This window comes from Pan paniscus, chromosome 1 (assembly GCF_029289425.2).
Source record: "Pan paniscus chromosome 1, NHGRI_mPanPan1-v2.0_pri, whole genome shotgun sequence".
NCBI classification, from domain to species: domain Eukaryota; kingdom Metazoa; phylum Chordata; class Mammalia; order Primates; family Hominidae; genus Pan; species Pan paniscus.
In genome coordinates, this window is record NC_073249.2 from 191,003,926 (window position 1) to 191,031,569 (window position 27,644).

The 27,644-nt window shown below is 41.1% G+C and overlaps 1 protein-coding gene across 7 annotated transcripts in view; it reads right to left on the reverse strand.

Annotated features, from left to right (window-relative positions):
• Positions 1 to 27,644, reverse strand: part of LOC100977537 (argonaute RISC component 4) — a 50,068-nt gene that overhangs the window by 13,266 nt on the left and 9,158 nt on the right. For all 7 annotated transcript variants that reach the window (XR_010113504.1, XR_010113503.1, XR_610809.5 and 4 more), the window contains 14 exons: positions 27,354 to 27,519; positions 21,471 to 21,591; positions 18,965 to 19,146; positions 18,644 to 18,780; positions 18,399 to 18,533; positions 17,624 to 17,711; positions 12,859 to 13,006; positions 12,502 to 12,621; positions 12,248 to 12,376; positions 11,860 to 11,993; positions 10,257 to 10,441; positions 8,439 to 8,598; positions 2,960 to 3,275; positions 2,690 to 2,824 (listed from right to left, as the gene is read on the reverse strand). Coding sequence is in view for 4 of the 7 variants with exons in the window: in XM_034961236.3 (XP_034817127.1) it covers positions 2,690 to 2,824; positions 2,960 to 3,275; positions 8,439 to 8,598; positions 10,257 to 10,441; positions 11,860 to 11,993; positions 12,248 to 12,376; positions 12,502 to 12,621; positions 12,859 to 13,006; positions 17,624 to 17,711; positions 18,399 to 18,533; positions 18,644 to 18,780; positions 18,965 to 19,146; positions 21,471 to 21,591; positions 27,354 to 27,519 (2,156 nt within the window). In the remaining 3 variants the exon portion in view is untranslated. The remainder of the gene's footprint in view (positions 1 to 2,689; positions 2,825 to 2,959; positions 3,276 to 8,438; positions 8,599 to 10,256; positions 10,442 to 11,859; positions 11,994 to 12,247; positions 12,377 to 12,501; positions 12,622 to 12,858; positions 13,007 to 17,623; positions 17,712 to 18,398; positions 18,534 to 18,643; positions 18,781 to 18,964; positions 19,147 to 21,470; positions 21,592 to 27,353; positions 27,520 to 27,644) is intronic.

The window sequence follows — 27,644 nt, forward strand, 5'->3', positions numbered from 1 at the left end:
ATGCTATGGGGAATAGGGTAAATGAAAAAACGGCAGCATCCAAGGCCTGGCTGAGATTTGCTCTCATGAATTTGTAATATGGTTCTTTATTAAACAGACACTTTTGGACAGGTGTGGTGGCTCACGCCTGTAATTCTAGAACTTTGAGAGGCTGAGGTGAGCTGATCACTTGAGCCCAAGAGTTCAAGATCAGCCTGGACAACATGGTGAAACCCCATCTCTACAAAAAATACAAAAAAATTAGCCAAGAGTGATGGTGAGTGCCTGTAGTCCCAGCTACTTGGGAGGCTCAGGTAGGAGGATCACCTGAGCCTGGGGGCGTCTAGGCTGCCATGAGCCATAATCATGCCACTGCACTCCACCCTGGGTGACAGAGTGAGATGAGACCCTGTTCCAAAAAAATAAAATCCACCACTTTCCCCCCAGCAATTTCTATCAGCCTAAGAGTAGAGGCAAAATAAATGGGCAAGTGGATTGGCAAGAGGCATGCATAGAGAATTGAAGATATTAGTAAATGTCAGGGTACAAAGTAGACCAAGAACTGGAACTGTCAATTTTGAAAGGTTTAAAGAATAAAACTATGAGATAGCTTAATAATAGCTTAATAGATAGTTTAGGAAGACAAGCCTGAAGAAGAAGATCTTAAATCTACATGGATAACAAGTTGACAGACAGGTGGAGAGATGACAACAGTTAAGGAGAAGGTGGCAGGAGGTTTTGGGCCCAGAGGTCAGGCAAGAGTTCAACAAATTTGTATTAGCAAAGTCTAAGAAGTACTATTTTTTTTTTCACAGCATATCTTTTATTTATTTATTTTATTTGACATGTGCTGGTCTATTTTTTATTTAAATTTTTATATATTTTGGGGGCACAGGTACAGATTTCTTATATGTGTATGTTACAGAGAGGTAAAGCCCAGTTGGTAAGAAGTACTATTAACTCATGGTTTCAGCAATTTAAAGACAGCCCTTTTAATTTAAAACAGCCCTTTTAATTTAAGACAGTCCTTTTAATCTAAGCTGATTGGATCTGGGGCCCAATGAGAAAACAACCTTGATTCAGAAAACAAAAAGAAACAGTTCAGGCCAAGCACGGCGGCTCACACCTGTAATCCCAGCACTTTGGGAGGCCGAAGCAGGTGGATCACCTGAGGTCAGGAGTTCAAGACTGGATTGGCTAACATGGTGAAACCCCGTCTCAACTAAATATACAAAAATTAGCTGGGCATGGTGGTGGGCGCCTATAATCCCAGCTACTCAGGAGGTTGAGGCAGGAGAATTGCTTGAAACTCGGGAGGCAGAGGTTGCAGTGAGCCAAGATTGTGCCGTTGCATTGCAGCCTGGGTGACAAGAGCAAAACTCGGTCTCAAAAAAAGAGAAAAAAGAAACCATCCTCGGATTACAGACAAAAAAACTAGAGTGTACTTGAAAATAATGGGAGTGGCAAACAAGATTACATGATTAGGCAACAGAAAGATCTGGTCTTCCTAGGGGTGGATCAGAGAGGGCCTGGACAAGATGAAGTAAAGTCATTAAAAAATATCAAAGAAGCAAGATTATCTATTGATAATATAGGTTGGGCATTCTCTACCTGAAATGCCTGGGGATTAGAGGTGTTTTGGATTTTAATTTTTTTTTTTTTCTTTTAGGCAGAGTCTTGCTCTGTGCAGGCTGGAGTGCAGTGGTATGATCTCGGCTCACTGCAACCTCTGGCTCCGGGGTTCAAGCGATTCTCCTGCCTCAGCCTCCTGGATACCTGGGACTACAGGCGTGCACCATTACGCCCAGCTAATTTTTGTATTTTCAGTAGAGATGGAGTCTCACCATGTTGGCCAGGCTGGCCTCGAACTCCTGACCTCAAGTGATTGCCCGCCTCAGCCTCCCAAAGTGCTGGGATTACAGGCGTGAGCCACAGCACCAGGTCAGATATTGTTCTTAACCACATTTTACAGATGAGAATATTATGGCTTAGAGAAGTTGAGTAATTTGACTGTGGTTTAAGTGCGACACTATAAATATTCAAAGTCTGTGCCCTATGAATCTTCTATGCCAGCAGTCCTCAACTTTTTTGGCAGCAAGGACAGGTTTCATGGAAGACAATTTTTACATGGATGAGGGTAGGGGAGCGGTGGGGAGATGGTTTTGGGATGAAACTGTTCCACCACTGCTGATCTGACAGGAGGCAGAGCTCAGGTGGTAATGATCATTCACTGACCACTCACCTGCTGTGCAGCCTGGTTCCCAATAGGCCACAGACTGTTACCAGTCCACAGTCTGGGGGTTGGGGACCCGTGTCCTATGCGGATATAAAATTATTTGGAAGATAAATTCTTCTTTATACCCTAGAACTGTGCAGCAAAAAGTAACAAATAACAAAAGCACCCCTTAGAAGGTTGCCTATATCATCACAATGTACCTGGCATGTTTCTGACCTACTCCCCCCGACACAAAAACAACTCGAGAAATCAGCATTTCTGTTATACAAGAGAAATAAAATATTCAGTCTCAAAACTCGTATCATTCAGACTTGGTCATCTAAACCCAACTGCAGTTATTGTATTTATTAAATTATTATCAGGCATTTCTGCTTTTAAGAAAAAAATTGTATAAAAATGGTGTATATATATATATGCATATATACATCTCTTGCCAGAGCCTCAGATAACAAAGCTTATATTATATCTTCTTACCCTTTCTGTTTTATCTGCACAGAAGAGTCGTGTGTGATGTCTTTTTTGCACCACAATATAAGTTATTCCTGGCCGGTAATCTTCTTCCAAGCTAATACATGCCTTTCGAATTGCTATTAGTTCTGGCCAAGCTACCTAGAAGACAGAAATGGAATTATGTTTAATTGAGAATTTGCCTAGTATCTCTCAGATCTACCCAGAATGGTAGATGAGAGGAATCTCCCTCAGACTCCTAGGGGCCCCGAAGGGCAACAGGGATAATGAGAGTACCTGTTTCATTTGTCCCTCAGATACCCCTCCACGGTAATAGATGATCCGAGTGGGTTTGAAGCGTGTGGATTTGTAGAACTGAATCAGCAGCTCTCGAACCATGTTAGTCAGGTCCTGGATGACCTCTTGACTGTAGAGGAGCTCTTGGGAGATCTCCTGCCGGGAAGTCTGCACCCGAACGGTGGCACAGTACCGGCTGGGGTGGCCATCCATACTGCCAACCACAGCAGCAATGGAAGGTTTCTTCCCATCCCCTGCTGGGGGGTGTGTGACATCCGCTCCCAGGAAGATGACAGGCTGCTGGAACACCGAGGGCCTGCTCAGATTTAAGGAGATGTTGCCACTCAGACATATAAGTGAAAATGTTTGAGTTTAGCAAGATTATATCACCACATATAATCAGATATAACCTTATAAGAGAGAACAAAGACTTAAGCCCATTGGGAAAGAACACTACGGACCACTGAATATTGATGTCACCCAGTACAGTGACTCTGGACTGACTGAAGAAGTGAACATGGCTCTTCTATAACAGTAGGAAGAGAAGATTTAAAAAACAGGACCTAGGCTGGGCACCTTGGCTCATACCTATAATCTCAGCACTTTAGAAGGCCAAGGAGGAAGGACTACTTGAGCCCAGAAGTTCAAGGCCAGCCTGGGCAATATATCAAGACCCAGGTCTCTACAAAAAATAAGAAAGCCCAGCGTGGCAGCGCCTGCCTGTAGTCCCAGTTACTTGGGAGGCTGAGGCAGAAAAAAACATTTAAGCCCAGGAGTTTGAGGCTGCAGTGAGTTATGTACTATACTACACTGTACTGTGTCACATCACTGTACTCCAGCCTGGGTGACAGAGTAAGACCTTGTCTTTAAAAAAAGAAAAGAGGCCGGGCGTGGTGGCTCACGCCTGTAATCCCAGCACTTTGGGAGGCCAAGGCAGGAGGATCACCTGAGGTCAGGATTTGGAGACCAGCCTGGCCAACACGGCGAAACCCTGTTTCTACTAAAAATACAAAAATTAAGGCCGGGCATGGTGACTCACGCCTATAATCCCAGCACTTTGGAAGGCTGAGGCAGGCAGATCACTTGAGGTCAGGAGTTTGAGACCAGACTGGCCAACATGGTGAAACCCTGTCTCTACTAAAAAATACAAAAATTAGCCAGGTGTGGTGGTGTGTGCCTGTAATCCCAGCTACTCAGAAGGTGGAAGAGGCAGGAGAATCACTTGAACCAGGAAGGTGGAGGTTGCAGTGAGCCGAGATCACACCACTGCACTCCAGCCTGGGTGACAGAGCAAGACTGTCTCAAATAAAAAAAAAAAAATTAGACGGGCATGGAGGCGCTCACCTGTAATCCCAGCTACTGGGGAGGCTAAGGCGGGAGAATCACTTGAACCCAGGAGGTAGAGGTTGCAGTGAGCCAGGATCACGCCACTGCACTCCAGCCTGGGTGACAGAGGAAGACTCCATCTCAAAACAAAACAAAACAATACCCTTTTTTTTTTTTTTTTTGAGACAGGGTCTCACTCTGTTGCCCAGGCTAGAGTGCAATGGCATGATCTCAGCTCACTGCAGCCTCAACCTCCTGGACTCAGGTGATTCTCCCACTTCAGCCTTCCAGATAGCTGGGATAAATTCTTAAAGGTAGGATTTGGGACTGCGAGTGTTAATTCTTCAAGTGTAATTTAAGAGGCATCCCATACTTGACAACCTCATATAATAGGTACTAAAGGTGAGGTCCCATGGGAGAAGAGGCTGTGTCCCATTTATCTCTCTGTATCATCACAGAACATAAGCCTGGCACAGAGAAGTTAATAACAGTGGACATATATAGGCAACACACATATACATAACATAACAGCTTACATATACAACGTACCAGCCACTATGCTAAGCACTTCACACGTGTTAACTCATTTAGTCCTTAAAATTTTATGAGGGTGGTACAATTATTGTCTCAATTTTTCCAGATAAAAAATAATACATAAGAGGATAAAGAATGTTCCCAAGATCACACAGCTAGGAGTGGAAAAGCTGCAATCCAAACCAAAGAAGTTTAACGCCAAAGTATGCACTCTAAGCCACTACACTATATTGTCTCAAATGTTTGGGTTAAAATTAAATGAAGACAGACTTTAGGTTAACTTCCCCTATGGCCCATATATCTCATCACTAATGTTTAAGGAGGGATTTATTTACCTAGAAGTTTCATCCAAGGACAAAAATGAGAACTGTGTTGGGAGGCTGAGCGGGTGGATTGCTTGAGCTCAGGAGTTTGAGACCAGTGTGGGCAACATGGAGAAACCTCGTCTGTATGAAAAATACAAAAAATAAGCCAGGCGTGGTGGTGCACACCTGTGGTCCCAGCTAGTTGGGAGGCTGAGGTGGGAAGATTGCTTGAGCCTGGGAGGCGGAGTTTGCAGTGAGCCGAGATTGTGCCACCGCACTCCAGCCTGGGTGACAAAGTGAGACACTGTCTCAAAAAAATAAATAAATAAGAAATAAGAAATCAACTAATCAAGTTGACAAAATATGCTAAGATTAAATTTAAAAAAAAGAGAACTGTGATATGATTGCATAAGAGCAAGGCACTCAATTTCATCTTCAAGTATGGCAATGACTAATACCACAGCCCCAAATTTAACTCTTCAAATCACTTTCACACATAGTATTTCACAGAAAAACAACACTTTCAAGTTAACAAGGCAGATATTATTATCTGGATAGATAAGGAACTGAGGCCCAGAGATATTAGAAATTCACATGCGTAACAATACTCAAATCTCCCAATGCCCAGCCAGCACTTTGTCTATCATATCCCTGTCTTGCCTTGGTGTTTGCTTACTCTAGAGTCAATCTGACAAACTCAAATTTAAACAACAACAAAAAAAACCTATGAAGGGAGGGACAGACAGGGTTTCTTAAAAGGACATAAAAAGATTGATTCAACTCAGTCCTATTAACATTTTCTGTTCATCAAAAGCCACTGTTGACCAGGCATGGTGGCTCACGTCTATAATTCCAACACTTTCAGAGGCCAAGGTGGAAGGATCACTTAAGCCCAGGAGTTCAAGACCAGCCTGGACAACATAGCAAGACCTCATCTTTAAAAAAAAATTTAAGGCCGGGCATAGTGGCTCATGCCTATAATCCCAGCACTTTGGGAGGCCAAGGTGGGCCGATTGCTTGAGGTCAGGAGCTCAAGACCACCAGCCTGGCCAACATGGTAAAGCCCTGTCTCTACTAAAAATACAAAAATTAGCCAAGTATGGTGGCATGAGCCTGTAATTCCAGCTACTCGGGAGGCTGAGGCAGGAGAATCGCTTGAACTCAGGAGGCGGAGGTTGCAGTGAGCCGAGATTGTATCACTATACTGCAGCCTGGGTGACAGAGTGAGACTCTGTCTCAATAAATACATAAATAAATAAATAGGCAGGCATGGTGGCACATTCCTGTAGTCCCAGCTACTCAGGAGACTAAAGCGGGAGAATCGCTTGAGCTGGGGAGATTGAGGCTGCAGTGAGTCATGATTGCCCCACTGCACTCCAGCCTGGGTGACAGAGTGAGACCTTGTCTTAAAAAGAAAAAAACAGAAAACCCACAATTTAGGAGAGTGAAAAGGCAAAGCACAGACTAGGAGAAGATAATCTGCCTATCCTGTTTGCCTATAGGATATCTGTATCTTGTGAAGGACCAGAAACCACAAAGAACTACTACAAATTAATGAAAAAGACTCACAACCCAATATAAAAAAATGAGCAAAGGACTGAACAGGTCCATTATAAAAGAAGATGTTTAGGCTAGGCATGGTGGCTCATGCCTGTAATCCCAGCACTTCGGGAGGCTGAGCCAGGAGGACTGTTTGAGCTCAAGAGTTCTAGACCAGCCTGGTCAACAGGACAAAACCGTCTCTATAAAAAATAAAAACATTAGCCGAGCATGGTGGTATGAGCCTGTAGTCCCAGCTACTTGGGAGGCTGAGGTGGGAGGATCAGTTGAAGGCCAGGAGTTTGGGTCTTCAGTGAGCCATGATCACATCACTGCACTCCAGCCTGGAAGACAGAGTGAGACCCTGTCCCAAAAAACAAAACAGGCCAGGCGTGGTGGCTCACGCCTGTAATCTCAGCACTTTGGGAGGCCGAGGTAGGCGGATCACTTGAGGTCAGGAGTTCAAGTCCAGCCTGGCCAACATGGTGAAACCCTGTCTCTACTAAAAATACAAAAAAATTAGTGGGGCATGGTGGTGTGCACCTGTAATCCTAGCTACTCAAGAAGCTGAGGTGGTAGCATTGGTTGAACCTGGGAGGTGGAGGTTGCAGTGAACCAAGATCATGCCATTGCACTCTAGCCTGAGTGACAGAGCAAGACTCCATCTCAAAACAAAACAAACAAACAAAAAAATAAAGATGTCCAAATGGCTAATGAGCATATGAAAATGTGCTTAACATCATTACTCATTAAGGGAATGCAAATTAAAACTATAATGAGATACTATTATCCCCAAGCAAAATGGCTAAAATTAAAAGGACTGATACTACCAAGTGTTGGTAAGAATATAGAGCAAGTAGAACTCTCAGTGTAAGTGTAAATTGGTACAACCACTTTGGAAAACTATTTGACTGTATCTATTAATAGTAAATATATGTATTCTCTGTAACTCTATTCTCTGTAACTCAGTAATTACACTCCTGGAATTCCACACAACAGAAAGAGTGTTTCAGTTCACCAAAAATGTAGAATTGTATAATGAATGTATGAAAATATCCAAGGCCAGGCACGGTGGCTCACGCCTGTAATCCCAGCACTTTGGGAGGCCGAGACGGGCGGATCACGAGGTCAGGAGATTGAGACCATCCTGGCTAATATGGTGAAACCCCGTCTCTACTAAAAATACAAAAAATTAGCCGGGTGTGGTGGCAGGTGCCTGTAGTCCCAGGTACTGGGGAGGCTGAGGCAGGAGAATGGCGTGAACCCGGGAGGCGGAGCTTGCAGTAAGCCGAGATCGCATCACTGCACTCCAACCTTGGGGGACAGAGTGATCAATAGTAAAATAAATTAAAATTGTGTGGTTTATTCATGAAATGAAATCATACACAACAATGAAAAAGAATAAACTACTCCCAAGTGCAACAACACAAATTAACCTCACAGACATAATGTTGAACAAAAGAAGACCAACACAAAATAGTACATCCTGCATGATTCCATTTATATGAAGCTCAAAAATGGGCAAAAGTAATCTGGATAGGTGATAGACATCAGAATGGTGGTCACCTTTGGGGGTTATCTATTTGGAGGGGCCATAAGGAAGGCTGATGGGGTGCTGGAAATGTTCTATATCTTTATCTGGGTATTGGGTATATGGGTGCATATATATACAAGAGAAAAGGTAATCTAGATGCATATATAATATTTGTGTGCTTTCCCATAAATTATGTAAGTTAGATCTTAAACAAAAGTGGAGAAAGCATTCAGAATCTTACCTTTGATGAGGCACAAGCACATTGTTAATTCCTCCAAGTTTTGCATTTATCTTCAGGCAAAGATTGGAAAGGGTTTGAGGTGAGGTCTTCACTACATTTTTTACCTGGACACACTGTGTGGCCATACCTAGAAGGGTATCTCCAACACGTTTCACCTCCGCTACAAAAATAATTTATTAATTTTAACATGTTTAAATGGTCTCCTAATTACTAAAAGCAAAAGGAAAAAAAACCCACACATTAACTTTATAACCTACTATATACTGTACACTGTGCTAGATGCTTCTCATGTGTCTTCCTTTTATCTGCTAAACCCCAGGGCAATTTTTCCCCCTGTGTTTGGATAGGCCCTCCCTTCTCTCCTTTTTTCCCTCCTGCAGGCCCTGCAGCCAGTCTGCTTCCTTTATTCTCTGTGCTGCCTGCCACGACTTGCTTAGCTCCTTGATGCTCCTCTTCCCACATGACTGATTTAGCAAAAGAATCGATCTTCCCAGCTCCTCCCTCTCAGTACACACACCGGCCCTTTGAATTTTATTTTATTTTGTTTTGGTTTTTTTTGCTTCCTTTTTCTTTCTTTAAGTACTAGAGATAACTGTAGAGAGAAGGTTAAAGACATTTTATAAAGTTTAAAACTGGGGCCAGCCACAGTGGCTCACATCTGTAATCTCAGCACTTTGGGAGGCCAAGGCGGGTGGATCACTTGAGGTCAGGAGTTCAAAACCAGCCTGGCCAACATGGTGAAACCCCATCTCTACTAAAAATACAAAAATTAGCTGGGTGTGATGGCACGTGCCTGTAGTCCCAGTACTTGGGGGGGCTGAGGCAGGAGATGGCACGTGCCTGTAGTCCCAGTACTTGGGGGGCTGAGGCAGGAGAATCACTTGAACCCAAGAGGCGGAGGCTGCAGTGAGTCAAGATTGCGCCACTGCACTACAGCCTGGATGACAGAGCAGGACCCTGCCTCAAAAAAAAAAAAAAAAAAAAAAGGTTTAAAACTGGCTGGGCGTGCTGGCCCATGCCTGTAATCCCAATGCTTTGGGAAGCCCAAGGCAGGTGGATGGCTTGAGCCCAGGAGTTCAAGACCATCCTGGGCAACACGGCAAAACCCTATCTCTATAAAAAATACAAAAATTAGCTGGGCGTGGTTGTGGGCACCTGTATTCCCAGCTACTCAAGAGCCTGAGACGGGAGAATCACTTGAGCCCAGGATTGTGAGGCTGAGATGAGCAGTGATCATGACACCGCACTCCAGCCTGGGTGACAGAGCTGAGATTCTGTCTCATCAACAATAATAGTTCCTACATCCTTTATTTAAATGATAGCCAAAATAACTTTGTATCATTCTTCTTATAATAGATACAAAGTAAGCAAATCCTCTTCTGGAAGTGGCACTCTTCCTCACTCTCATATTCCTAAGTGCTTTTCACCAAATATTTCCAGTTCTCTCAGCTTCCAGGCCTATGGTAGTATCACACTACATTCTCAATGCCCATCCCCACTGCTCCCACGCAAGTTGGGTAAGGCCATATGGCTGGTTGTGGCCAAGGAGTTGCAGAGAGAAAAAAGAATGTGGGGCCAGCAACATTCCAAATAGCAGCTGCTCTGCCAAGCTGGGTCCCCAAATGGAGATGACATGATGACACAGAGCAGAGGCCGCGTCTACCTTCAGTGGACGCATAACAGGAGCAAGAAACAAATCTTTGTTTTTGTGAACCACTGAGAGTTTGAGGTTTGTGACTGCAGCATAACCTAGCTTATCCTGACTGTTATATCTACTGCTTGAAATCATCCCTCATTCAGCATTAAAAGGGTCCATACCATATACTGGTGTCTTTCCAGGCAGGATAACCACTATTAGCTGTAGGCCCACATAAGTCATTTTCAGATGTTTAAACATAGGCTCCACACTGTCTGCACCTTGTGCATACTTGCAGAAACATGGCTGACCCTGGATGGGCATTCCTGCATCCTTAGAGATTTTACGCAGCTGGTCAGTGAAACTCCTGTTAAAATAGAACCAGTAACACGGTTTTTTTCATTTCAGAGTACATTTCTAGCATTCATTTTCCTCTGAAATACTTCCTTCAGTTTTGTAAATTCTTAGCCAAATTTAGAAACAAGTAAACAAATAAATAAAAATCTTTAACTGGTTGCCAAAAATGGACTGGCAATTGCAATTAAACTTGCAATTTAACTTGCAGTTAAACAGAAAAGAATCTGTATTACTAAGCTATCAGATTATCAACTGAAATTTTTAAATAATTATGCGCAGCTGAACTAGAATAGCATTGCTGTTCAAAGATCTTTCAAACATTCGAATCAATAATTCTGGACTGAAGAAAAGCAGGGTCAAAATTTCAGGTAACGTGCATTTTGGTAAGCCTGGTACAGAAATAGCTGGGTAAGCTTGTGCTCAACTGAGAACACAGAAACATGCTGTTACAAAATCAGTGTATTTAGGACTACATTCAAACTTGGAACAGATTTGGTTCAATAAAAATGTCAAAAGAAATCATCACTTAAAAAAAGCAAAATTCACTTTGAAGTTTTAAATTTTAGATTTAAGAAGTTACTTCAATCTATGTATAAAGCTTTCAGAATTCCTTTGGTGCATTTGCCAATATTTTGTAGAATTCCTTTCTTTCACTCTAGTTCCCTTTTCTTAATTTTTTTTCACTCTTCTCCCTAATTTTATTTTTTTATTTTTATTTTTTTGAGACGGAGTCTTGCTCTGTCGCGAGGCTGGAGTGCAGTGGTGAGATCTTGGCTCACTGCAACCTCTGCCTCCTGGATTCAAGTGATTCTCCTGCCTCAGCCTCCCCAGTAGCTGGGACTACAGGCGCGTGCCACCATGCCTGGCTGATTTTTTGTATTTTAGTAGAGACAGGGTTTCACCATGTTGGCCAGGATGATCTCGATCTCCTGACCCCATGATCCACCCACTCGGCCTCCCAAAGTGCTGGGATTACAGGTGTGAGCCACTGAGCCTGGCCACTAACTTCTTTTATATAGATAGCTGCATCTGTAAGATGCGAACCTACTCTTACCCAGAGACCTTGCAATAAAACAAGCTCATTAGTAAATTATAACGATTAAAAGTAAGCTAGTTTTTGATCTTAGCTGAAAAGATACAATTAATACCAAAGGAAGCTTCAATAAGAACTCAAGAATTTGCCAACCAACATTGTCTCCACCTTGTTACTCACAAATTTCTGCTCTACATGTAAGGAAGCTGAGTCAGATTTTTAATGTAATTCCCAAGTTTGCAAATTACTATAATACAAGGTCTTTTTCATATAGCCAGATGGTGTCACTATGGGAGTCAGGGATTTAGTGCCAGTGTACACAGCACATTCACATAAAGACAGTATTTTCATATCTGGAAGGGATATTACTAAGCTGAAAATATGAAGATACTCACTTTAGTAAATCTTCCCTACATTGTTTCTGAGGTGCAAAACAAGCAACTGCCCAAACTTTAATTTCAATGCCAGCATAAAACTGCTTTCCTCGCATGTCCCAGACACCCTGGTTGGGTGTGGCTACTGTTTTATTCTTTGAAAAAAAAAAAAAAAAGAAGAAGAAGAAGAAGAAGAAACAAAAGAAAAGAGAAAAGACATTACAATCTAAGGCCATTTTACTATTGACGAGTGAATAAACAAAATTCTATTAGGTATGAGCCAGAACACAAAAGGCAATAATGAACAAAACTATGGGTAAATTCAGCAGTGGCAGAGTAGAGAAACCCTGGATTATTCTCTTTTTGACTGGTTGTGGAAGAAGCTTGCTGAATAAAATAAAAAGCTTACCCGGCCTCCATATTGCAGCATTGGTGCTGGAAGTACCCTGCCTGTGAGCTCTGTCATTTCATTGTGGACAACAATACCAAATTCTTTAAGGTATGGATCAGGTCCACCCACCATACTGTTGCTCTTCACCTAAAGAACAGGAAAGCCTGCATATATAAAAACCAGAGAGTAACTGTGTCCCAGGAGGAGTTTTCTATTCTTTTGTTTTTTGTCATCTCAAAGCTAGCTCATCTTGAAGACCATGCCTTACTGACCAGTCTACTGATCTCTTCCTGTCTGTCAGGAGCAGATCTTGCTGTAGCTTTGATCATTGTGGAAGTCTGATTGTCTGTGAGCTTCTTGATACATCGCTGTCCTGCCACTATATTACAGACCTGCCAAGAGACAAAGAGAAATTGGTTTGTGTAAAGGGTTCCACATCTTAAACCTTTGCCAAACCATATCTTATATCCTCTATTTCCAGAAAAATTAAAATTTGGTTATATAGTGAAATCATCTGCCAAAAATATTTTAGAAATTAACACTAAATTTCACCACTAGTTTAGAACTCTACTTAAAAACATATACTCATTCAAGAGATCAGCAAATTGGCAAAAGAAAATTTAACTTACCTCGAGTGGCAAGTATGTATGCTTTTGTTCTTGTCCCACTTGGAGACAGGGAAGATGGGGGTATTTCAGTTGCAGACTATACTTTTGCTTAAAATATTGAGCTACTGTACATTCCATAGCTTGACCATTTTCTAGCTGCAAAGGAAAACTATAGGAGAGAATGTCTTTTTTAGAATATTTCTTCAAGTTCTTTCTTTTCTTTTCTTTTTTCTTTTTTTTTTGAGACAGTGTCTCACTCTGTCGCCCAGGCTGGAGTGCATGGCGTGATCTCAACCTCCGCCTCCCGGGTTCAATGGATTCTCATGCCTCATCTTCCCAAGCAGTTGGGATTACAGGCGTGTGCCACCATGCCCAGCTAATTTTTGTATTTTTAGTAGAGACAGGGTTTCACCACGTTGGTCAGGCTGGTCTCGAACTCCTGACCTCAAGTGATCCGCCCACCTCGGCCTCCCAAAGTGCTGGGATTACAGGCGTGAGCCACTGTGACTGGCCAAATTCTTTCTTTTCTAAACAATAAACAAACAAAGCCCACTAATAATTCCTACCTTCATCAGTCACTTAAAAAAACAAAGGTCAATCTTTTTTTTTTTCTTTTTTTTTTCTTTTTTTTTTCTTTTTTTTTTTGTGAGACAGAGACTCACTCTGTTGCCCAGGCGGGAGTGCAGTGGCACCATCTTGGTTCACTGCAATCTCCATCTCCCGGGTTCAAGCGGTTCTCCTGCCTCAGGCTCCCGAGTAGCTGGGATTACAAGTGCGCGCCACCACCTATAATTTTTGTATTTTTAGTAGAGACAGGGTTTCACCGCATTGGCCAGGCTGATCTAGAACTCCCGACTTCAGGTGATCCACCTGCCTCATCCTCCCAAAGTGCTGGGATCACAGGTGTGAGCCACATGCCCAGCCAAAAAACAAAAGTTAATCTTTATTTGAGCATTTTCACTTAAGTAAGTTTAGTATTTAACCAGAACAATGATTCCATTGAAATTTTCCATGTTTGTTAAAGCTTGGATGAGAAATTTTTTTAAATTAAAATTTAAGAAGAATTTTAAAAAAATAACTTAAAACAAGAAGATACTGCAGAACCAGAACATACATAGACTCACTTGAGGTCAGGTAACACCTACAGGTACAAATACAACCTCTTGCTGGCTTCAAATTAACATAAAGATTTGGAGTAATCCATGTAGGTGTTTTGTTCCCTTAAGATAACTTTATGTAAAATGAGTGTAGCATAGTTATTGGGGCCACATTTTTAGATTCCCAAATTTTTAGATCCTAAAACTAGAACAAATACATGTGGATCTGGAGACAACAAGACCAAATACATGAATCTGAGACTGTGCCAGAATATTTGGCATAATTAAGATACTCTATTTGGCTTTTCCAGTAGGCAAATTATCTCAAATACTTAGTACAATGATAACTTTAATCTTGCTTTTTTTTTTTTTTTTTTGAGACAGAGTCTCGTTCTGTCACCTAGGCTGGAGTGCAGTGGCATGATTTTGGCTTACTGAAACCTCCACCACTTGGGCTCAAGCAGTTCTCCCACCTCAGCCTCCCAACTAGCTGGGACAAATGCCTGGCTAATTTTTTTGTATTTTTTATAGAGGGGTCTTGCCACATTGCCCAGGCTGGTCTCGAACCCCTGGGCTCAAGGAATCCTCTTTCCTCAGCCTCCCAAAGTGTTGGGATTACAGTTGTCAGCCACCATGCCGGGTTTTAATCTTGCTTTTTTTTTTTTTTTTTTTTTTTAAGATGTAGTCTCACTCTGTTGCCCAGGCTAGAGTGCAATCTCGGTTCACTGCAACCTCTGCCTCCCGGGTTCAAGTGATTCTCCTGCCTCAGCCTCCCGAGTACCTGGGATTACAGGCGCCTGCCACCATGCCTGCCACCATGCCCAGCTAATTTTTGTATTTTTAGTAGAGACAGGGTTTCACCATGTTGGCCAGGCTGGTCTTGAACTCCTGACCTCTAGTGATCTGCCTGCCTTGGCCTCCCAAAATGCTGGGATTTAGAGGCGTGAGCCACTGCGCCCAGCCCGTTAATCTTGCTTTCTTAAGTGCCACAGCCTTACAAAGTAGTGGTGCAGTAAGGGTCATCTATGTGATATTTAAATATATGAGTTATAATCTTTCAGCAAAGATTATATACGTCTATAAGTCTAATTATTCTAACAGGGTTATGTGAAATAATTAAATAATGAAAAGAGCACAGTTCTTGAACAAATGCTACAATTCTCAACAGTGACTTCATAAGGTTTTGGTAACTTTTTTTTTTTTCTGAGAAAGAAGTCAATGGTATAATACAAATAATACATGAAATACCAATTTACCACTCTTAAGAAATTCATGTAGTATGTACATGAGGTCATACTGAAGAATTTATTCCAATCAGACTGAAATAATGCACTTTATTTATCCAGAAGCCATCTGAAAATTTCAACTATCTAGACAAAGCCCTCTGGGTGATTTTGATATGCACTAAAGTTTGAAAATTAAGAATCATGAATCTAAAACAAAGTCAGATTTGAATATAAGCAAAAAAAGGTGTGTGTGTGTGTGTGGGGGGGGGCTCTGAGTAACCAAAATAATGTAAATGTAGTAAAGTGTATACTGTATATTTAACTCTTTATTTAGAAGAGCCAATATTTATGTTTATGTCAGACATGATCTTGATTACAAGAATAAGATACAGATATAATTTTTAAAGCACTTTCACATATAGTGTCTCACTGAGGCACAGTTTTCAGTAGATTAGAGGTGTTGGGTGATGGGCTGGGCGCAGTGGCTCATGCCTGTAATCCCAGCACTTTGGGAGGCCGAGGCGGGTGGATTGCCTGAGGTCAGGGGTTCAAGATCAGCCTGGCCAACATAGAGGAGCCCTGTCTCTACCAAAAATACAAAAAATTAGCTGGGCATGGTGGCAGGTGCCTGTAATCCCAGCTACTTGGGAGGCTGAGGCAGGAGAATCGCTTGAACCCGGGAGGTGGAGGTTGCAGTGAGCAGAGATCACGACATTGCACTCCAACCTGGGCAACAAGAGCAAAACTCTGTCTCAAAAAAAAAAAGAAGTGTTGGGTGATTAGGAAAATGAGATTGGGGAAATGGAAAGGAGTATGCTGCTGGAGGATGCCATAGACACCAACAGCTGTAAGAAGTGACAGCTACCTACACAGGGAGGGAGAGAAATCCACACAAAACACAAAGCAATAGATGTCTTCTCCCAGCCTGGGCAACAAAGTGGGACCCCATCTCTATTAAAAATACAAAAATTAGCCAGGCATGGTGGCACGTGCCTGTAGTCCCAGATACTCAGGAGGCTGAGGTGGGAGGATTGCTTGAGCCCAGGAAGCTGAGGCTGCAGTGGGCCATGACGGTGCCAAGCACTATATATATATACGTGTGTCTGTATTTTTTTTAGAAGATACATACATACATATAAAATGTCTTCTCATATATTTTATTTACATGTATGTCTTCTCCTGACAGCCTTATATGATATCTAGGCCTTAATAGACCTTTTGAGCCATGTATTAAGAATTACAACAGTAGGCTGGGTGTGCTGGTTCACACCTGTAGTCCCAGCACTTTGGGAGGCTGAGGCGGGCAAACTGTTTGAGCCCAGGAATTCAAGACCAGACTGGGCAACATAGCAAAATCCCACCTCTACAAAAAAAATTAGGCGAGTGTGGTGGTGCATGCCTGTAATCCCACTACTTGGAAGTCTGAGGTGGGAGGTTCACTTGAGCCCAGAAGGTGACAGAGTGAGACCCTGTCTCCAAAAGAAAAAAAAAAAAAAAAAAAAAAAGAAGAATGACAACAGTATAATAAAAAAAAGCTTATAATGACTCTGCATCATTAAATAAAAAGATTAAATAAAACATAGATTAAATAAAAGTTAATCTATGTTTAACATACTCTACTTAAGAGGTAAATTGAATTAAAGGCAAGGAATGTGTTTTATAAATACCTCTACCAAAAATATTCAGAAAATGTTTTAAAACTTTGGTGTTAAAAGCAAAGATTCTGGTGATCTTGAAAATTTCAGTATAAGATAACCAATTTCTTTCTTTTTTTCTTTTGAGATGGAGTTTCACTCTGTCACCCAGGCTGGAGTACAAGGTGTGATCTTGGCTCACTGCAAACTCTGCCTCCTGGGTTCAAGCGATTCTCCTGCCTCAACCTCCCAAGCAGCTGGGATTACAAGCGCCTGCCACTAAGCCTGGCTAATTTTTGTAGTTTTTAGTAGAGACGGGGTTTCACTATGTTGGCCAGGCTGGTCTCGAATGCCTGACTTCAAGTGATCTGCCTGGCTCGGCCTCCCAAAGTGCTGGGATAACAGGTGTGAGCCACCATGCCCGGCCAAGATAACCAATTTCTTTTTATTTATTAATTTTTTTTGAGACAGGGTCTTGCTCTGTTGCCCAGGCTGGAGTGCAGTGGTGTGACCTCGGCTCACTGTAACCTCCACCTCCCAGGTTCAAACAATTCTCTGCCTCAGCCTCCCGAGTACCTGGTGTTACAGGTGCCCGCCACCACGCCCAGCTAATTTTCTTGTATTTTTAGTAGAGATGGGGTTTCACCATCTTGGCCAGGCTGGTCTTGAACTCCTGACCTCATGATCCACCTACCTCGGCCTCTCAAAGTGCTGGGATTACAGGTGTGAGCCACTGTGCCCGGCCAATAACCAGTTTCTTAAAACAATTATAGTAGCTCTCTCTGTTACTAAAAATGTAATTGTATTACTTTAGATGTGGTTAACATACGTTTGATGACTGGCTGGCCGTCTAGTCACATTACAAACTCGGTATTTTCGTTTCATCTGTCCACAGTGGGTCACCTCAACTTTGAGACCTGAAATTTTTTTTAAAAGGCAAAACATCAGTTAATTAAAATCACAGTGGCAAAAACAGATTCAAATGTTGTCTTCAAAATGTCATGACATTGTACAGGATAAAAATTGCAAGAATATGGGGACAATTTCATCGTTATAGGCAAAAAACCTGAGTTAAGCAGAATAAATTAGAACTCAGATGACCTAAGATGCTCAATCTCCTTTAGTTTATTATTTCATCCAATAAATATTTATTAAGCATCAACTATGTTCTGATGCTTATTTTCAGGTCTGGAGACAGCTTTCGTGAAGTTTATATTCTAGTGAGGGAAGCTAACTAATAACAAGAAGAAAAGAAATCCCAGAAGGATAATAAACGAATTTATGTTATTTTATTAAAATGGAAGTTCTTAAGTGGGTAAGCGTAGCATTTACTGAGTGCCTGATATGTGACAGGTACTATGCTAGAAAGCTTTATAAGCCTAATTGCATTTAATTCTCACAACAACTCTACAAGGTATATATTATTATCTTTACCTTAGAGATGAATACACTAAGGTTCACAGTGGTTAAGGAACTTGACAAAGGTCCCATTGATAGAAGTGGTTAGCCTGAGACCGAAGCCCAGGTCTGTGTGACTCCAGAGCACAGGCAACGTGCAGCATGCTGAGCTGCTTCTCCAAGACTACATTAATGCAAACACTTACCTCTGATTTCTTTGGTAAATTTGACACGCTGGGAGTCTGTTAGAGGTTTGGTCTGTTCATTGATGTTCTGAATGTCTAAAACCTCACACATGAACTCAATGATAGGCTGAGCCCGGTAGAAAGCAGTTGCAGATACTAACAAACAGAGAAGGATACTTCACTTCAGGGAAAAGGGAAGGGCCAAAACAAACAAACAAACAAAAACCAGCCCAAAGAGTTATTGGATAAAGAGAGTTCCATCCTACCATCAATGTTGAGCATCATATTCCACATGGCAGGTCTCACAGACTGATGAAAACCAAACCAGACCTCCCTGCCCCCTCCCAGAGGGTGGTAGTAACCTTCCGGGGGTGAGAAAAAGGAACGGCCCACTGGGGTGTACCTGAAGAAATAAGAGTTTGCATGTGTCACATTAAACATGTGAAAGGTCCTTCATTTCACTCTCAACTCTGGGAGCTGAAATCAAATTTGAACTATGACTTATGCAGAAATTTTTCAATGGCTCCAGTACAACCTACCAAAAAAGTCTGACATTTGTAGGAAATAATCCAAACCAAGGTACTAACCTCATGGAGGGAAGGTGTCTTGTGATAACATCAAGTGCTTGTACTGAGTCATCTGGGACTTCATTCAAGTGCCCAGCCAAAGCTTCTAAAAGCAACTGAAGGCTCACAACTGACACCCACTGAACAGACACTTTAAATGTTTGGTCTTTACCCTCGCCTGGAAGAGTCACCTCCATATCAACCTAAGGAAAAAAATACATGAATACAAACACAAATGTTTACAATGGCTGTGGGAAAGATCCCAAGAATATGCAGTATGATACATGCATAAGGATATTTAACTTTTTTTTACAATTGCGTAACATTGGAAACAACTTAGTGTCCATGAGTAGGGGTATAATTTAATATGTAACATTATACAATAGTGAAAAAATAAGGTAGATGTTATAACATGGATGACGGTTGAAAACATTATGCTAAATGAAACAAGCCAGATACAAAAAGGCAAATATTTCATGATTCTATTTCTATGAAGTACATTGAATAGTCAAATTTAAAGAGACAGAAAGTAGAATAGCGGTTCTCAGGGACCAGGGACAGTAGGGTATGGGGAATTATTGTTTAATAGGTACAGAGTTTTCATTTGGAATGATGAAAAAGTTCTGAAAATGGATAGTGATGATGGATGCACAACAATGTGAACGTACATAATGCCATTAAACTGTAACATAAAATCATAATTTTTTTTTGAGACAGGGTCCTGCTCTGTCATCCAAGCTGGAGTGCAGTGGTGCAATAATAAGTTATTGTAGCCTCAAAGTCCTGGGCTCAAGGGATCCTCCCACTTTAGCCTCCCAAGTAGCTGGAATTACAAGTGCACACCACCATGCCTGGCTAATTAGAAATTTTTTTTTTGTAGAGATGGGTCTCCCTGTGTTGCTCAGGCTGGTCTCAAACTACTGGCCTCAAGCAATTCTCCCACCTCGATCTCCCACAGCACTGGGATTTTTGGCTGGGTGAAGCACTACACCCAGCCAAAAATAGTAAATTTTATGTTATATATTATTTTATAACAATAAAAACTTAAATTTGAAAAAAAAAATAAGGTAGATATAAATGTATAGAAATGGAAAGATCTTTCAGGCATATTGTTAAATGAAAAGCAAATCATAGAGTGACATGCAAAACAATAAGAATACACATCAACATATGTATAAATAGCAGCTAATATACATAACATATCTAAAAAGATACATACCAAACTACTATAGTAGTTTCCTTTGGAAAGGAAAATGGTAGTGAGGGTGCAGATAAGTGGTGGAGGCAGTAAATCACAGCATTTCTAGATTGTCTGGATAAATTTATTATGAGCATATGTTCACACAGTACTTTTCTAATTTAAAAAAAATAAATGTTTAAAAAAGTATTGTGCTATTATAATCTATTTTCATAAGTGAGTATTATATAGTTTTCTATAATTTATAAAACCCTGTTGTTCAGATTCAGGTAGTACTTTGTTAAAGTACATGGTTAATGTGAGAAATTACGTAAAGATGACATAATCAACCTCAATCCTAATGCTCATCTCATTTTCAATTATCAGTTAACTAAGACAAGAGAATATGGACAGAATAACAAATCTATCATCACTATAAAAAACAACTCTCGCTGGGCGTGGTGGCTCATGCCTGTAATCCCAGCACTTTGGGAGGCTGAGATGGTGGATCACCTGGGGTCAGGAGTTTGACACCAGCCTGTCCAACACGGTGAAACCCCATCTGTACTAAAAAAAAAAAATAATAATAATAATAAAAATTAAGGCCAGGTGCAGTGGCTCATGCCTGTAATCCCAGCACTTTGGGAGGCTGAGGCGGGTGGATCACCTGAGGTCAGGAGTTCGAGACCAGCCTGGCCAACATATAGTGAAACCCCCATTTCTACTAATAAAATACAACAATGATCTGGGCGTGGTGGCACACGCCTATAGTCCCAGATACTTGGGAAGCTGAGGCAGGAGAATCGCTTGAACCCAGGAAGTGGAAGTTGCACTGCGCCAAGATCGCGCCACTGCACTCCAGCCTGGGCAACAGAGCAAGGCTCCGTCTCTCAAGGAAAAAAATAAAATAAAAATTAGCCAGGTGTGGTGGCACATGCCTGTAATCCCAGCTACTCGGAAGGCTGGGGCAGGAGAATCACTTGAATCTGGGAGGCAGAGGTTTCAGTGAGTGGAGACCAAACCACTGCATTCCAGCCTGGGTGACAGAGCGAGATCCCATCTCAAAAAAAAAAAAAAAAATTTCTAAGAATTGATGTGTTATTACAGAAACTTTTCTTTCTGCTCACATACAGATTTTTAAAAATTGATATATGACAGTTGTACATACTTTTGGGGTACATGTGATATTTTGATATCTGTATGCAATGTGTAATAATGAAATCAGGTTAATTAGGATATCATCACCTCAAACATTTATGTTTTTTGCGTGTGTTGGGAAGAAAAGGAAATATTTTTGTCATGTATAATTACTACTAAATGAACTAAGTATTTCTTGCTCTTAACACTTACCCTATCCCGTCCAATTGGTAGTGGATGTGCTGTGTACATGTTTCTTTTGCCATCATACCCAGGCTGCCGATCACCAAATATTTGCATCTTGAAGTGCCGCACCATTGTATCTACTACCTCCCTTCACAGTAATGGAGATAATGGCAGTTAGCTTTCAGAAATGGTGAACAGTAAGAAAAGCATCATCATACTTTAATCATTTAAATTCGGTTCAGTATTACTTGGAAAAAGTAAGAGTTAAGGTTACAATTGATTCGAGTACTTTAAAAAATAGTTAACTAAAGAAAGGTAGCATAAAGTGTACAAAAACAACTGTAAGATGATATCAGAAATGGGGAATAAAAGAGAGAATAACATTTATGGTATCCTCTCAACCTCCTCTTTCCAAAATCCTCTCCTGTGATAAACACAGCCTTATAAGAATAACCTGGCTGGGTGTGGTGGCTCACGGCTGTAATCCCAGCACTTTGGGAGGCTGAGGTGGGTGGATCACTTGAGGTCAGGAGTTCGAGACCAGCCTGACCAACACAGTGAAACCCTGTCTCTACTAAAAATACAAAATTAGCCGGCATGGTGGCACGTGCCTGTAATCCCAGCTACTCAGGAGGCTGAGGCAGGAGAATCGCTTGAACCTGGGAAGCGGAGGTTGTGGTGAACCAAGATTGTGCCATTGCACTCCATCCTGGGCAACAAGAGTGAAATTCTGTCTCAAGAAAAAAAAGAATAACCTATCTTGGATATCTAAGTTTGACACGGAGGTACATCACTGAACGATGATAAGTTTGTCATCAAATCAATATCCTGGCTGGGCGTGGTGGCTCATGCCTGCAATTCCAGCACTTTGGGAGGCCGAGGCAGGTGGATCACTTGAGGTCAGGAGTTCGAGACTAGCCTGGCCAACACAGTGAAACCCAGTCTCAACTAAAAAAAATAGAAAACTTAGTCAGGCATGGTGTAATCCCGGGTACTTGGGGGGCTGAGGCACGAGAATCGCTTGAACCCAGGAGGCAGGGGTTGCAGTGAGCTGAGATCGTTCCACTGTACTCCAGCCTGGGCAACAGAGTAAAACTCTGTCAAAAAAAAAAAAAAATCCTTATTCAAGTATATTGGTTTTGAGAAAGAGAATCAGCAGGAATTTAAAAATCTGAGGATCAGTAAATCTAAGATCCATGATACACAAACAAATAAGTCAACCCCTTTGCCTAATGCCAGTGATTTATTATTCTGTATACCGTCTTGTCTTATTCCAAAGTGCTTGTCTTATTTCAAAGTGCTTATTCCAAGCAGTGTAGACAAGGGAATGTTGTAAAATATTCTCTTTCCAAAAAGATTATTAATATAGCTTCTTTGTTTTTAGAATAAAAGTCTTTTTCTCAATCAAGCATGCAGAACTTTACTTAAGTGTTCTTGCATATATGCCAGATCACACTGTATGCAGGCTGTGGAATAAATGCAGTGGCAAAAAAACTGGTGTATAGAGTTTAAGATATGGACAGACCAGGGTTTGTGAGATTTTTGAATGCTAGAGTCAATGAAAAGTTAGGTGCTTTAACTTAGCAATGTTTGTGAGTTTCATGTGTGGGAACAATATCTTAAAAGCCAAAATACATCACAACTAGCTAATACATTTATATTACTACAAATGAAATCTGTGGGAAAGTCATGTTTACAAACCAAATCATGCGACTGAAAAAAATTGACGGAGAGACGTGGTATCGTACAATCTCCATTTTAAAGAGCTAACTTAAGAACTATACATTTTCATACTAGAAAAGAGTAATTTCTCATCTTACATTCTTAAATTCTGACCAAAAAGTTTTAGAGTAAAGAGCTACTTTCACCTCTATTCTCATTTAATCTTCACAGCAACCTCGTAAAACAAATAGGAAAATGATTATGGTCCTCATATTAAAGAAAAGAAAAAAGAAAAATTCAGAATGGGCAAGTGGCCTGTCCCTGATCACACAATGATTAAGTGGCAGAACTGCATGACCTTGGACAAGTTACTTAATCTTTCACTTGTCTGTTTCTTCATATGTAAAGTTATGATAATAATAATACTCCCCTTGAAAAGTGGTTGTCTTAATTGAGCAAATACACAGAGTATTTATTTATTTATACAGTGTTAGGTAAAACACATAGAGTATTTAGAATGGTGCTTGTCCCACAATAAGCCTTTGTACTCTGATCTGCTCATGGATATCATTCCAAGAATTGTCTTCTCTCCTAAATCATCAAATTTTTCCTTTTTACTGGATTATTCCCTTCAGCATACAAATATGCTCTAATTTCTCTCATCTTAAAAAAAAAATCAAACTTTCTTGGGCCAGGCGGGGTGGCTCATGCTTATAATCCCAGCACTTTGAGGGGCAGAGGCAGGCAGATCACTTGAGGTCAGGAGTTTGAGACAAGCCTGACCAACATGGTGAAACCTCGTCTCTACTAAAAATAAAAAATTAGCCAGGTATGGTGGTGCATGCCTGTAATCCCAGCTACTCGGGAGGCTGAGGCAAGGGAATCAGTTGAACCCCAGAGGTGGAGGTTTCAGTGAGCCAAGATCGCACCACTGCACTCCAACCTGGGTGACAGAGTGAGACTCCATCTTAAAAAAAATACAGAAATAAAAAATTAAACTTTCTTAATCTCAGTTTCTCCCCGTCTGAACATTCTATTTCTGTGCTCCCTTTTGTATCAAAATCCCTTGAAGGAGTTGTCTGTAATTCCTCTTCCCCTTTCTCCCTTGAACTTTCTCAAGTAAGGCTTTTTCTCTACCAAACTACTGTTATCGACGTCCTCCAGTGGGCTCCATATAGCTAAATTCAATGCTCCTTGAACATTAGATAATCCATCCTTCCAACTTAAAACATCTTCTTCCTTTGCCTCCAGAGCACCACTCCCCTGGTTTTCTCCTATCCCAGTGGTCTCTCCATGCCAATCTTCCTGCTGATACTTCCTCATCGCCTTTAATCTTTCAGTTAAATCTTTAAATATTGGAGTGCTTCAAGACCCAGTGTAGGAGCCTTATTTTCTCCACACACACTCACTTTCAACATAATCTCATCCAGTCTCATGGCTTTATCATCAATAAGCTCATGATTCTCAAATGTTTGTCTCCAGCCTTGAACTGTTCCCTGAATCCAACCTTAATACTGTATTCAACCTCCTTTTTTTTTTTTTTTTTAAGACTCAGAGTCTCACTCTGTCACCTGGGCTGGAGTGCAGTGGTGCTATTTTTTTTTTTTTTTTTTTTTTTTTGAGACAGAGTCTCACTCTGTCGAACAGGCTGACGTGCAGTAGCACGATCTCAGCTCACTGCAACCTCCGTCTCCCGGGTTCAAGTGATTCTTCTGCCTCAGCCTCCCGAGTAGCTGGGACTACAGGCACACACCACCATGACCAGCTAATTTTTGTATCATTAGTAGAGACAGGGTTTCACCATATTAGCCAGGATGGTCTCAATCTTCTGACCTCATGATCCACCCACCTCGGCCTCCCAAAGTGCTCACATCCAAAGATGTGAGCCACCGCGCGCGGCCTTTTGTTTTTTTTAATATAGACAGAGTCTAGCCATGTTGCCTAAGCTTGCTGCAAACTCCTGGCTTCAAGCAATCCTCCCACCTCAGCCTCCTAAAGTGCTGGGATTACAGGTACGAGCTACCACAGCCGATCTCCACTAGCATGTCTAATAGTCATCTCAACCCTGATGTCCAAAACGCACAGGTCTCCTGATCTGCTACTCCCTGCTTCTGCTTCTCTTGCAGTTTTCCCCATCTGATAAATGACAACTCCTTTTTTTCCAGTAGCTCAGGACATAAACCCTGGAATTAATCATGACTAATTTCTTTCTTTCACACCACATGTTCAATCCATCAGTAAATCTTATTGACACTAGTATGAAAATATTTGCAGGATCTGACCACTTCTCATCACTATCAATTATACTACTCAAGTCTAAACCACCATTACTTTTCACCTGAATCATTCCAAGTGCCTCTTAATTAATTTCCATGCTTTACACCCTTACCTGCTAGGGTCTAATTTCAGCACAGCATCCAGGGCAATCCATTAAAAATATAAGTTTGTCATGTCTTAGATTTATTTAGTCACGTTGTGGGTTTAGTATTTAAAACTCACCTAACCAGAATAAATGACAAAGTGTTATGAATGTCTACAAGTTCTGCATGATAGAGGCCTTCTGAAATTTCTCCAACCTCATCTCCTATCACTCTCCCCCACTCACTCACTTGCTCCAGCAATCCAGAATTATCTGCTGTTTCTTTCTTTCTTTCTTTTTTTCTTTTTGAGACAGAGTCTCCCTCTGTTGCCCAGGCTGGAATGCAGCGGCATGATCTCCACTCACTGCAACCTCCATCTCCCAGATTCAAGTGATTCTCCTGCCTCAGCCTCCCAAGTAGCTGGGATTACAGGCACGTGCCACTACGCCCAGCTAATTTTTGTATTTTTAATAGAGACAGGGTTTCACCATGTTGGCCAGGCTGGTCTCGAACTCCTGACCTCAAGTGATCTGCCCGCCTCAGCCTCCCAAAGTGCTGGGATTACAGGCATGAGCCACCACGCCCGGCCCGCTGTTTCTTGAACTCACCAAGCTTCTGACTTTGCCTGGGACACTCTTCATGCAGATATCCCTCACCTCCTCTAGGTCAAATATCACTTTTCAGTGAGACTTTCCCTAAGTATTTGCATACATATATACATATACATACGTGTGTGTATATCTACATATGCATGTATATGTATATATAAACATATATATTCATTCATATATAAATCTCAGTGCTCATCCTATCCCCATTTCCTATCTTCCATCTCTATTTTCTTTTTCTTTATTGCATTTATTACCAACTAATAAAATACATGTTTTGTTTGCTTCTTCATTTATTGTTGGTCTTCCCCATTAGAATATAAGCTCCTCAAAGGTAGAAACTTTTGCCTGTTTTGTTCATGGTGAATTCCCAGAGCACAGGGCAATACCTGGCACAAAATAAACATTCAATAAAATATTCGTTGGATGGATCAATGTTATCCATTACCACCACTTCTACTACTATTGATCTCAGTTACACAATAGCCAATAATGGGTTTACATGAGAATGAACTATACCAGAAAGCCAAATTTTGATCCATAATGAGAAAAATATCAAGCGGCACAAAATATTTAACTTGACAGCAAAGAGCAATCTTAAAAAAGCAAGAATCTTAATATCAAATATTGCCTGAATGTCACTGCATAGAAACAGAGAAAACAAAAGTGGATGTATACTCAGCACACTGTAAGAATATTTGCTACAGGGCTGTCTTCACACCAGGTAAATTCCTGCTATACAGACCACAATACTTACATCCTCTCATCAGGACCACTCTTAGATAATGCTAGAAATAACTAGAGCTTCTCTCTGTGCTTAGTTTTCTCAGTACTCCAAGATGACTTTTCTGTCTTTCTTTTCCCCCAAGAAAAAATCTGCAAGTAATCTTCTGTATTGATATTATATATATATATACATCTTTCTCATGTCCAAAGCCAACATATAATAATAAAATTTGAATTTCCAGATAGTTCTATTTCCCACAGACACTAATGTCTTCACCTATTTTAGTAAATTTTTGCTACCCTTGGTCAATGAAAGAGCGACCTTTCTTTTTCATAATTAAATAAGTGTTTACTGATTGACTAATAATATATCCAGCACTTTGCTAGAGCCTACAGAGGATAACCAAGCATGAGACAGCAAACCTGCTATTAAGAAACCTATCATCTTAGAGAATAACAAAGCCTACATGTTGGATGAATTTAGAGAACAATATGATACATAAATAAATTATATGCACTTAAATATACAGAAAACCACTGTTTCTAATCCTTACCTGTTGACTCTACGAGGCCGTTTTTCAGGCTTAATATCCACATCATAGTGATACACATCTATTTTAGGAATCTGAACCTGAAAATGATTGGCTAACAGTCGAATTGGTTTTCCAACAGTTCCAAGGCCAGGACGACGAGGTGGCTGAAACAGGCTAGCCGGAGGTCCTAAAGAGATTGAAAGACATTTGCTGTGCTATTTTTTTTTCTTTTTTCTTTCTTTCTTTCTTTGTTTCTTTTTTTTTTTTTTTTGAGACAGAGTTTCGCTCTTTCACCCAGGGTGGAGTGCAGTG